The sequence below is a fragment of the Hemiscyllium ocellatum genome, chromosome 6 (genome assembly GCF_020745735.1).
Source record: "Hemiscyllium ocellatum isolate sHemOce1 chromosome 6, sHemOce1.pat.X.cur, whole genome shotgun sequence".
In the NCBI taxonomy this organism is placed as follows: domain Eukaryota; kingdom Metazoa; phylum Chordata; class Chondrichthyes; order Orectolobiformes; family Hemiscylliidae; genus Hemiscyllium; species Hemiscyllium ocellatum.
Genome location: NC_083406.1, coordinates 13669433 through 13681928, shown reverse-complemented (window position 1 = coordinate 13681928; position 12496 = coordinate 13669433). Strand labels below are relative to the sequence as shown.

The following is a 12496-nucleotide window of genomic DNA, read 5'->3' as shown; positions in this document are numbered from 1 at the left end:
ATTCCTGATGAAGGACTTATGCCCGAAACGTCGAATTTCCTATTCCTTGGATGCTGCCTAACCTGCTGTGCTTTAACCAGCAACACATTTTCACCTGTGATCTCCAGCATCAGCAGACCTCATTTTTTACCTGAACAGATCAACCACACATCCATTGATATGTTTCCAATGTGAGGACTGACATGTGAAAACATCAAACTAAGAAAAGCCTCCATTTCCAGCAATGTCTCCTATCCCACACCCCCTTTATGTGGATACCCTGATAGAGTCCTAAAGGCCAAAGGTAACCTTGTGCATCCAAATACTTGATGTGTTTGTCGTTACATTGGTGGATTCCTGTTTAATAAAAAAACTTGTTCACAAGAATCAATAGATTGTTAGCTTAGAGTGTGTTCCACAGTGAGGACCATGATGTGGAGATGCCGGTGTTGGTCTGGGGTGGACAAGGTCAAAAGTCCCATGATATCAGGTTATAGTCTGACAGGTTTATTTTGAAATCACAAAGCTTACAAAGTGCTGCCCCATTATCAGGCGAAGTCACTTCATCTGATGAAGGGGCAGTCAAAGAGTCATATAGATGTACAGCATGGAAACAGACCCTTTGGTCCAACCCGTCCATGTCGACCAGATATCCCAACCCAATCTAGCCCCACCTTCCAGCATCCAGCCCATATCTCTCCAAACCCTTCCTATTCATATACCCATCCAAATGCCTTTTAAATGACGCAATTGTACCAGCCTCCACCACTTTCTCTGGCAGCTCATTCCATACAGGTACCACCCTCTGCGTGAAAACATTGCCCCTTAGGTCCCTTTTATATCTTTCCCCTCTCACCCTAAACCTATGCCCTCTAGTTCTGGACTCCCCCACCCCTGGGAAAAGACTTTGTCTATTTATCCTATCCATGCCCCTCATAATTTTGTAAACCTCTACACGGTCGAGATTTCAAATAAGCCTGTTGGACTATAACCTCATGTCCTGTGACCTTTGAGATAATGATGACAGCATAGAATACATGTTTGTGGGACAAATGTTTCTGTTGCTGCGCCGTACTATTTAGCCACCTAAGCTAAGGGTAATCAGGGAAACTACCTTAGAACATGTGTACATTATTAATAGAACCTGCTTAACTTCTGTTCAATCTGCAATTCCTATTTGATTCTTCCTTCTTTACCATAACCACAGGAATACACGCTGAAAAATCTGCTGCTATCTCTGACAATATCTATTAAATAAGGCTGTGTGTTTTTAAAAGTCAATTTGATTGATATATGAACCTTTACTCACTTTTCTGAGGTTTCCAAAATATTTTGACCAATAGATTGGTTGCTAGTTAAGTTAAAGGCTTTTCTTACCAAAGATCATTAACCTATTACCAACGTGCTATTTTCATTTTAAGTTACCTGCACACAGGATTTTAAACATTCAATTCGTGCTGCTTGTGAGAAGGGTTTCAAAAATGTTAATCTATAAAGCTTTAGGATAAATGATCTGAGTGAGCCATCAGTTTGAACAGAAAGTATTATATATTCTGTGATTTCAATGGAACCACTTCACAGCACTGTTCAGATTCCAGTTTTTGGGTCCCAGTTTTGCAAATATGAAGAACATAGGTTGTGCTTTCCAGAGGACAAAGTTGTAGCAATAGCTGCTAGACCATTGGAATAGAGGATAGCACTAAAATCAACAAGTATAACAGTTGAGAAATATTTGCTTTTCTGGAGAGATGGCCGCCTAGTGGTATTATCACTGAGCTGTTAATCCCAGAGACCCAGCTCTCATGCTGGGTATGCAGGTGCAAATCCTGCCATAGCAGGTACTGGAATTGGAATTCAAGAAAAATTCTGGAATTAAGAGTCCATGATGTCCATGAATCCATTGTCAGGAAAACTCCATCTGGTTCACTGCTGTCTTTTAGGGAAGGAAACTGTCATCCTTATCTGGACTGACCTAAAGGGAACTCCAGACCCACAGCAATATGGTTGACTCTTAATTGTGCTCTGGGCAACAAATGCTGGCCTAGTCAGTAACACTCTCAAACTGTGAATGAATAAAGAAAAAGATGTGGTGCAGCTAGTATCTGAAGGAAATCACTAAGCGTAGCAGCCCAGAGATGATCATAACATTCAGTTGATCATTTTATCGTCTTTTCTGTGGTGCATGGAACATAATTTTATGAAATGAAATAGGAATGGCAGAGTAATGGACCGCAATCACAGAGCATCTATAGTAATTGGGTTAAACAGCATTAGTGATTCAATGTAGCACCTGATTTGAATAATTATGAATTAAAATTTGCATTAATGATGTTGAATGTACTCTTGGGTTTGCAAGGCCACCTATTCATCAAACATGAATTACTTAATTTCCACACTTAGACAAGTGTATCAATTTCATGTGAACTAATGGTGAATGGTTCAATGTTTTATGTCATGAATGAGCTCCCAACAGAAACTGAGTTCAGATAAGCCATAGTGATATAGTAAACTGGGTTGGAATACGTTGAGCAGCTAAGTCCCCCACAGAATAAAATTCAGAGATACTCAAGAAATAAGACTTTAGTTTAGATCAATGCAGCATGTTTAAATCAATCTTTTATTTCTGGAGGCTAGATATTTTTGAGAATAATTTTATCCCTCCCACCCTATCTGCTGCGTTGAGTGTTAAATCTGTAAAGATGTGAAACCTGATGTACTGGGAACACATTGACTTCCAATTTAATTGCTGCATGTTTGGGAGTGCCTGAGCAATATGTTCTGGAGAGACAGATCTGTGGCTATAAGATTAAATAGGGCACTCTTCATCAGATTTTGACAGTCAGTTAAATTTAAAGCTGGACCATTGGGTTTTCAAAGGCTGGAGAATTCTAGCAGCTAGTAGGAGATTAAATCTCCTGGCTACAGCAGTTAAATGCTTTTTAAAGCATGATCTTCTAATAACATCACTATCTTCCCGTATTACTCAAAGTTTTTCTCTCTCCACTTTCTTCCTTACTTCAGAGTTCTGAGCCGCCCAATCTTTTCTTCCAAACTGAAAGATGCTCAGTGGGAAAGCGAGTGATAAGTTGCTATTGTAGTCCTGCCATTAGGTTGGGCAGGTTCTCTGCAATCTGAAGACTTTTCATTGGCACACATCGCTCCTTCACCAGCACCTTGGCCCCGACACAAAATAATTAGGGCCTTTGCATCACAAGAAATGCTGACTGCTCTTTTCTGTAGAATAAGTCAGATGAATATTTTTTGACCGGTGCAGACTCAATGGGCCGAAGGGCCTTTAACTCTGCTGTAGACCCCTCTGACTCTATGATGACCGTTCATGTCAGGTTAGAAGCAACCAGTTTGCCTGATACAGCGTGAAAATGTGTCCACACTCCTCTCCTTTAAGTCCACATAATAGAAGTATCAATCAATTTCAGAGAAAATGTTTCTACTGATGACCTATTTAGACACTCAAATATGTTTATCGCACACAGGTTGTTCTGGTATAACGTGCATTTCATTAACACAAATTAACTATAACACAATTGATCAATTGTGGTCACTGTTTGGATAATGCAAATGTTATACTGAATGTGTACAGAGATTTTCTATAGCGATCTTGTACAACAAGGTCTTCTACAGCAGTTTTCCCTAGCGCAAGGTTGCACAGGAACACAACTCTCGCATCATAGCAGAACAACCTGTATAAAGAATATTTAATTGTATATTCCTGATATAGAACTGTGCTTAATGGAATCACAGAGTGGGGGACAGTGAGAGGAGATTGTACACAGCGTGACCAATATTTCTTGCACATTAACAATGAAACCACAGATTAGATGCAGACTACACAAGCAAGCCCCTGGCGAGATGCTTAAGAAAGCATCAGAAAATTGATCATCTTCACATGCAATGTTCTATGTTCAATGTTCTTTCATTGAAGGGGTGTTAAATTGGCTTGCCTGGCCTGGTGTCAGCTTTTACGGAACAGCAACACAAAAAAATTCCAAATGTTTGAATAGAAAACACTTGTTCCACCTTTAAAGGCTGTCTATTCCCAATGCTTGTACTAGATCTGAATCAACAACCTTTAGGATACCTAAAGGCCACATTGGGTCCAGATACCCTTCTTTTATCATGTGTACTTTAATGGCAGCCAGTGACATGTCAAACTATGTTACAGTGACCAACTTATAGGTGGTCATTGCTACATAGTTTGGCATGTAGCAGTGATTAAATTACATTAGTAAATACAATGCAGAGCCTCAAGATTTGAAACTTTTCTGTTTGGTAGAGGATTGTTAAATGCAGGTACATACTCGAAACCACACCAGGCTAATATTTTGCCGAGCAGGCATGTTGAAACCACAAGGGAGTAGCACCGTGCTGTTCACCATTACTTCAAACATGACCGGTGACACATCGTCCTGTGAATTAACTGCAGAGAAAAGATCACAATTAATAAGCATGAAGAAATGAGTATAAAACAAAGCTGAGAGTGGTGAGAATGTGAATTGACTCAGCTTATTAAATAATTAATCCAAAACCTAAAAGTCAAAGGGAGTGATTCTCTCCAAACACTTCAGTCTCTAGTGAGACTATGATGTGCTTTTCTTAAGCTGCAGGGACTGTTTAACTCCTGTTCAGTGCAGAAGTCACCACCTTGGTTAAAAAAAAACTTCAAGTGGTTGCTGGGAATGGCCACCTCAAGGAATGACGGAGATCTGATTGGCAGTAAATTGTCACTTGGTAAACTGGCTGTACAGTATTTTGTTAACTAGTGTTTCAATTAAAAATAGCTCTGAATAGCAATCAGCTGACCGGACGAGATCAGGTATGAGGCCACAACTAAAGCGAGATTCAGTTTTCATTTTCATTTCTTGCTGGGAGCTCAAAATTGCTTTTTGAGATGCTTTGTTAGGACTTCACCAACATGTCATCAAATATACATGACAATCATTCTTTGAGGATGCACAACAATCGACAGACAGAATTGCTGGGGAACACTTCAGCAGTCCAGGACATTTGACCTTGGACTTTCGGGTGACTATCCTTCAAGGTGGACTTCGGGACAGGCAGCAGTGAAAAGTGGCTGAGCAGAGGCTGATAGCTAAGTTCCATACCTATAGGGAGGACCTCAACTGGGACCTTGGGTTCATGTGACACTACAGGTGACCAATATTGCACTATACACACACACAGACATTCCTACACACACACACACACACACACACACACAAACACAGACACAAACACATACACAGACACACATACACAGACACACACACACACACACACTCTCTTACAGACACACACACTCCTACACTCACACATGCACCCTCTCACAGATTTAGACCCCTTTACACTCACACATGCACAGACGCATACAGTCTCTCTCACAGGCACTCACAACTCCACACCCCAGACACACATACACACACGCATATACATATACATTTGTGGGGTGAATTTGTACTTGCAGAGTTACATTGTACTTTGCTCAAAAACTGCATGAATCCATGTAAGACTCTGTTAACTCACTTTTTAGATTAGAATCAGTCTAAACATCTAATCAGAACACAGGGGACTAACACCTTCAACATCTTATCTAGCTGACACCCACTTGTTACAGTTAACCTGAGAATGTAACTTTTCAAAAAGGTTTTGTGATTTACATATGAAAGAAGTGAAACTATCATGGTCATTCTAACAGATGAGAGACTTAACAAACAATCAAGGTATTTTTCAATGTATAATTTCAGTTACATCACACTGTCAACTTTTGCTATAAATTCTGTGTGTTACAATTGTGTCCTCCACAACCACCTGATGAAGGAGCTGTGCTCCGGAAGCTACTGCTTCCAATTAAACCTATTAGACTATAACCTGGTGTTGTGTGATTTTTAACTTTATTCTTTGAGGACTTCACCTGAATAGAGTGCAGTGCCCCTCTTATCTTTCAGGAGAAGGTGGTCGTCGCCATCTTGCGAGAAGATCTCTTCAGTCTGCAGAGGAATGGGAAGGATGTAAGGCAAGATAGCGCAGCTCCAGTTGCTGTAGAAGAAAGGATAAGACAAGGTGGTGTCCTGCCCCCGGTGAGTACAAGGGAATGTTCTGCTCTGGATCTCCTCCTCCAGCACCTCCAGTGCCATGTCTGTGCTTCTATGTACATTCTCCCTCAATTCCCGATCTATTCAGAGATTTCTGTGTGTCTCAGCCACTGCTCTGCATGAAGGCGGCGTCTCCAAATCTTATTCTTGTTCTTCAGATATAAAGGGCCCCATAGCAGCTTATAAGAACAACTAAAAGCATCACGAAAGGAAACTTCAAAATTAACAACAAGAAACTTTATCATTACATAAAGGAAAAGAGGGTGGCCAGGAGCAATGCTGGCCCACTAAAGACTGAAAGAGGGGATATTGTCAATGACGATGGGGAAATGGCAGCCATGTTGAATAATTACTTTGCATCAGTATTTACAGTTGAAAAAGAGGTTAGCTTGCCAGAAGTCTGGAGGAAATTAATAATGGATCAAGAATAGGGACTGAATAAAATTAATGTAAGTAAAACATCAATAATGAGATAATTAACAGAATTAAAGAGTCACAAATCCCCAGGATCTGACTGTTTCCACCTGAGGGTGTTTAAGGAAACAGTGGTCCACAGTGTAGTTGCCTTAATCAAATCTTTTAAAGTTCTCTAGGCACTAGAGTCATCCCCCTGAATTAGAAAATTGGACATGTTACTCTGCTGTGTAAAGAAGCACAAAAGAAGAAACCAATGGAATTAAAGAGCAGTTTAGCCTAACTTTGATGGTGGGGAAATTGTTGGAGTCTATAATCAAGGTCACGGTAACTGAACAGCTCGAAATTGTTCAGTCAATTAGAAAGAGCCAGCATGTATTAATAGTTATTCCTGACAAACCTTATTGAATTTGTCGAAGAAGTGACTAAGCTAGCGGACAGGGGAATGTCTATGGATGTTGCCATTAAGGACTTCTGGAAAGGATTTGATAAAAAAGTCCCACTCCAGAGAATGATAACCCAGGTAGAATCCCATGGATGAAGGGCTTATGCTCGAAACGTCGAATTCTCTATTCCTGAGATGCTGCCTGGCCTGCTGTGCTTTGACCAGCAACACATTTTCAGCTGTGATCTCCAGCATCTGCAGACCTCATTTTTTACTAGAATTCCATGGAATTGAGGATCAACTACTGGTGAAGCTAAGAAGTTGGTTGTATGGAAGGTGACAGAAAATAAGTAGAAAATGGGTAGGTGCATAAATTGGCAGAACGTGACAAGTGGTATCTCACAAGCATCTATGGTTGGGGCCGCAATTATTCACATTGTTTGTTAGTGTCTTGAGTAATTGTGTAGAAATTCATATCCAGATTTGCTGATGACACAAAGTTAGGTGGCATTATAAACAATGTAGATGATAGCTTTACATTAAAAGAGGTATTGACAGGCTAAGTGTGTGGACAAAACTGGGGCAAATGGAGTTGAATACAAACAAGTATGAGGTTATCCATTTTGGGCCAAAAAGGAATAGCACAGGGGACCTTCGAGATGCTATGAAGTTAAATACAGTGGATGTCCAAAAAGACTTAGGTGTATAGATCTTTAAAATGCCACAAACATATGCAGAAAATAATCAAGTAGGCCTAGCCCATTGGTGTGTAGCATGGCATAGTGAAAACGTCACTGGATAAGCAGTTGAGAATCCCTTTTTGTTTGGGTGGCATGGTGGCTCAGTGGTCAGCACTGCGGCCTCACAGCGCCAGGGACCCAGATTTGATTCCCGCCTTTTTCGACAGTCTGTGTGGAGTTTGCACATCCTCCCTGTGTCTGTGTGGGCTTCCTCCCACAATCCAAAAGATGTGCAGGTCAGGTGAATTGGCCATGCTAAATTGCCCATAGCGTTAGTTGCATTAGTGAGGGGTAAATGTGGGGGGGGGGGGGGGGGGTTACTCTTTGGAGGGGCAGTGTGGACTTGTTGGGCCGAAGGGCCGGTTTCCATACTGTAGGGAATCTAACCTAATCTTAACGAAGAAAGCTAATGGAATGCACTCCTCCTAGGGGAGTGGAGTACCAGGATGCAGAAGTTATGCTGCAGTTATCCAAAACCCTGGATAGAACAGAACAGCAACAGAATGAAATAAAATAGAATAGAAAGTAAATTTATTGTCAAATATACTTTTCCATGAAAAATACAGTGAAAAGTTTTATAATTAGTCCCACCACAATGCCTACATCTGTGGCAGAAGCCATGTATAATAATTTTTAAAAAGTAAAAGGTAAGACAAAGTTCATCACAGTTCAGTTAATGGCTCCTGAGCTTGGGGAAAGCTGATGGAGAAATGGTGGAATACCCTGAAGAAGCAGCTGCGACAGGACCGACACGCCGGGTTGCTGGAACACTGGGCTGGAAGCTTCCACTGAAGAAGACCGCCATTCTGGACTGAGACCTCCATTCCTGGACAAGGCCACAGGAATATATGGGCACTGAAGACGAAGAAGAGTTCCATGTGGGGATAAGACCGCCACACCGGGAAACTGTCACGTTGGGTCGACATTGCGTTTCTCCTCTTTTAAGCAGCAGAGCCTCGGTGCGGAGCTGGAACCTCGGCCTAGCTTGCTGGTCTAGGCCAGGAGGTCAGTCCGCGACCTGCACCTTAGTTGCCTGGTCATCCTGGGCTGGGGTGGAGCTTTGTCTACCATTGGAGGCCTCTTCCTTCACCCTCCACTGTCCAGGCTTAAATGGAAAGAAAACTAAGGGAAACAGAAAAAGAAAGAAAAAGAGGAAAGGTGAAAATAAGAGAAAGAAAGAGAAAGAAAGCTGATGGGAGTGCAGGAACCCCGGGCTCAACCCCTACTCTGCTGAGTGAACAGATCTTGGTCCCACACCTTAAGAAGGGTATATTAGCCTTCAACGGCACACAATGGACTTTTGCAAGAATGTTACCTGGACTTCAGAGGTTAACGGCTCAGGAGAGATTATATATTAGGCGTGTTTAGAATTTAGTCAAGAGTGTGGCACTGGAAAGGCATAGCAGGTCAGGCAGCATTCAAGGAGCAGGAGACTTGATGTTTCAGGCATAAGCCCTTCATCAGGAATAGGCTTGGAGGCCACTTCTAATGAAGGGCTTATGCCCAAAACATCGATTCTCCTGCTCCTCAGATGCTGCCTGACTTGCTGTGCTTTTCCAGCGCCACACTCTCGACTCTGATCTCCAGCATCTGCAGTCCTCACTTTCCCCTCCATATTTGGAACTTAGAAGGTAAAGGGGTGATCTGATCAATGCCTTCAAGATATTAACAGGAAAAGATAGGGTAGGTAAAGACAATCTATTTTCACAGGTGAGAGATTGTGGAGCTAGGGGGCATGAGAATTAGGGCCAGACCATTCAGGTGAGTTGTTATTGAAGTGTATGTGATCATGAGAGGCATGGATAGGGTGAATGCACTCAATGTTTTCCCCAGGGTTGGGGAATCGAGGACTGGAGGGCATCAGGTTAAGGTTAGAGGGGAAAGAATAAAAGGGAACCTGAGGAGCAACTTTTTTTTTTACACAGAGGGTGGTACACATATGGAATGAGCTGCCAGCAGAAGTTGTTGTGGCAGGTACATTAACAACATTTAAAAGACATTTGGACAAATACATGGATAGGAAAGGACGAGAAGGATATGGGTCAAGTGCAGGGAAATAGGGTTAGTGTAGACCACCATTTTGGTCAGTATGGACTAGTTTGGGTCAAAGGGCCTGTCTCCGTGCTGTAGAACTGTATGCCTCTATGACACTGACCCAGAATCCCTTCCACTTCCTGCCTGCTGCTGCCGTACGTTGAAAGGATTTCCAAGCTGATGCAACCAGTGTGGTTGTGTTATGAGCGCACTTTTCTTGGCCATCATGTCCTGCAGTGAGAATGGAACACAGAGCCTCTGCGTCAGAGGCAGGGACACTGCACACTGCGTCACAAAACCTAGAGGCTGCCTGTACAGCTCTACAAAAAGTTTCTGAGTGGCACTTAAGTGGTAAACTTGCCACTTTGCAATGCGCGGTTCATTGACAATATGTCAAGTTTTCCTACCTTTTCTCAAGAATCAACACTGGACCTCTTCCTTTCCAATTCCATTTTGAATTATTTTATATCTTTTCCTAATCACTTTTGTACGTGACCACTGTGAATTATTGTTCTTTCAGTATTGTGTATATGCACCCATGGTGAACTGATTGGATTTTGCCCCAACTAGGTCTTTTTTATCATATCAACCCATATTCAAACCCAGCCGCTCACTTGCACAGAAACATCTTTGATTGCAGGCAATGGGCTAAATGAATATTTTTGTGCAGGTTAACTCCACACATTATTTTGTAACATGAAACAACTTTCTGTCACATCTGTCACATTGTCCCTCTAAGTATAACAACATTTTACAATTATTTTACTTCCTTGTTTTGTACACACTAGTAAACTCTTTGTGGCATTTGTTATGATCAGACAAGTCAGAGCCCAAAATGAAACATGGATTCATAGACTTCACTTCTTTATTAAGTTTAATTAATTAATATAGTGGTTAGCCACTAAGATATTTATACAGGAGTGCAGACTTTAATTGACAACAAACAGAAATTTATGAGAAAAAAGAAATTTTAAAAAGAGCAAGATGCAGAAAACAACTTGATTGATCTTACAGCATACAGCAAACAAATTGTGAGTCTACTTCTCAATGCCAAATCACAGAATTGTTAGAGTGTAGATGAGAGCCATTCATTCCACTATGCCTGTACTGTGTCTATTATCTTTGAGCAATCTTTGTGTTTCCCCCTTATCCCTGCACAAATAACCATTCAATGCTGTCTTGAAAGCCTCAGTTGAAACTACCTGTATTCTATGATCCTATCAACAAAAGTAAGGATATTGTGTTCTTTATTAACTGCTGTCCATCTGTCCCGCCACCTTCAATGATATGTGCACATATGCAGCCAGTTCACATTGCACTCACACTCCCTTTAGAATTGTCTCCCTTATTTTACATTGTTTTTCAATGTTCTTCTGACCAAAGTGCAACACTCTTCACTGCATTGAATCTCATTTGGAACCTATCTGCTCACTCCACCGACTTGTCAATCCCCTTTCAGAATTTCATACTATTCTCCTTCACATTTTTCAATTCTTCCAAGTTTACAAACTTGGAAATTGTCTCCTGCACACCAAAGTCCAGATTATTAATATATATTATGAAAAGCGAGGATCCCAACACTGAAACCTGGGCTAACACAAGATATACGGCAAAAATTAGTGAAATCCCCTTCGACAGTATTTTCTAAATCTGTGACCCCCTATTGCTGAGGACAAGGGCAGCAGCTGCCATGACGTAGCCTCACGTTAAAGTTTCCCTCCAAGTCACATACTATCCTGACTTGAAAATATGTCACCATCCTTTTATTTGTTGGTTTCTCAAAATCCCACTACTCTCTCCCTATGAACATTTATGGGAATACCTCTACAAAATGAATTGTAGTGTTTTATAAAAGATTATAATGCTGTTAATAAAGTTTGTTAAAACTTTCTCTAGCCTAAAAACTATCCAATGACCATTTTTTTTTAATCACTTAGTCAATTTCGTATCCATGTTTCCACTTTGCTTATAACATGACCTATAATTTTCCTCACAACTTTGTTCCTCTCAATCTGCCCGTGACAGAGAAGTTATATCCCATCTCAACTTTTTAGGATTCTACTGAACTAGCACATTACAAGTTCTTTGCCATTGACTAAGGAAATAATTCAATGAGTCCTTTTTAAACCTGGTTAAGTGAACTTTTCCATATATTAGAGAAACTAAACCTTCTCAATTCTAATAATGTGCTAATTTCTAACCAAACTCTCCTGGTTTGGAAGATTCACAAACTAATCCCTTCAGCTGAGTTGACAGATTCCCTAAGTTGCCCTAAAGTCTAACTTAGCTGAGAATATATACTTGCTTCCGAACACAACTTCTGAATCAAACTTAATAACACATGTTCAGTTCTACTCAGTTGTCTCAACTGAGAACAAGTTTAAAGACAGAAAGGACTGTGAATGCTATAAATCAGAAACAGAATCAGAAGTTGCTGGAAAAGCTCAGCAGGTCTGGCAGCATCTGTGGAGAGAAATCAGAGTTAATGTTTTGGGTCCTCAAAACGATGGAAGGGTCACTCGACTTAAAGCATTTACCCTGATTTCTCTCCACAGATGCTGCCAAACCTTTGAGCTTTTCCAACAATTTCTTACCAAAGTTGCTGTGTTGTAAATCCAACTGTATAAACATCTTTCCATTAACACCACAGGAGTGTGCAATCATCTACTGTATGCTAAATGTTGTTTTTAAGAAATACTTCCTAACCCTGTTCTCTTACCTTATGAAAAGCACCTCATTGAAGATCCCAACACCCATCTTTCTCTATTTTTAAATCTAACTCCAAAAACACTATATCTTTCATCACATATTGTTCACTGTCATTTGATGAATAT

General features: G+C 40.9%; 1 protein-coding gene across 1 annotated transcript in view; it reads right to left on the bottom strand.

Moving 5' to 3' along the window:
* si:ch1073-15f19.2 (T-cell surface protein tactile) overlaps positions 1-12496 on the bottom strand; it is a 105715-nt gene that overhangs the window by 40353 nt on the left and 52866 nt on the right. Inside the window, exon 3 of the mRNA XM_060826468.1 lies at positions 4299-4417. Within this exon, the coding sequence (XP_060682451.1) occupies positions 4299-4417 (119 nt within the window). The remainder of the gene's footprint in view (positions 1-4298; positions 4418-12496) is intronic.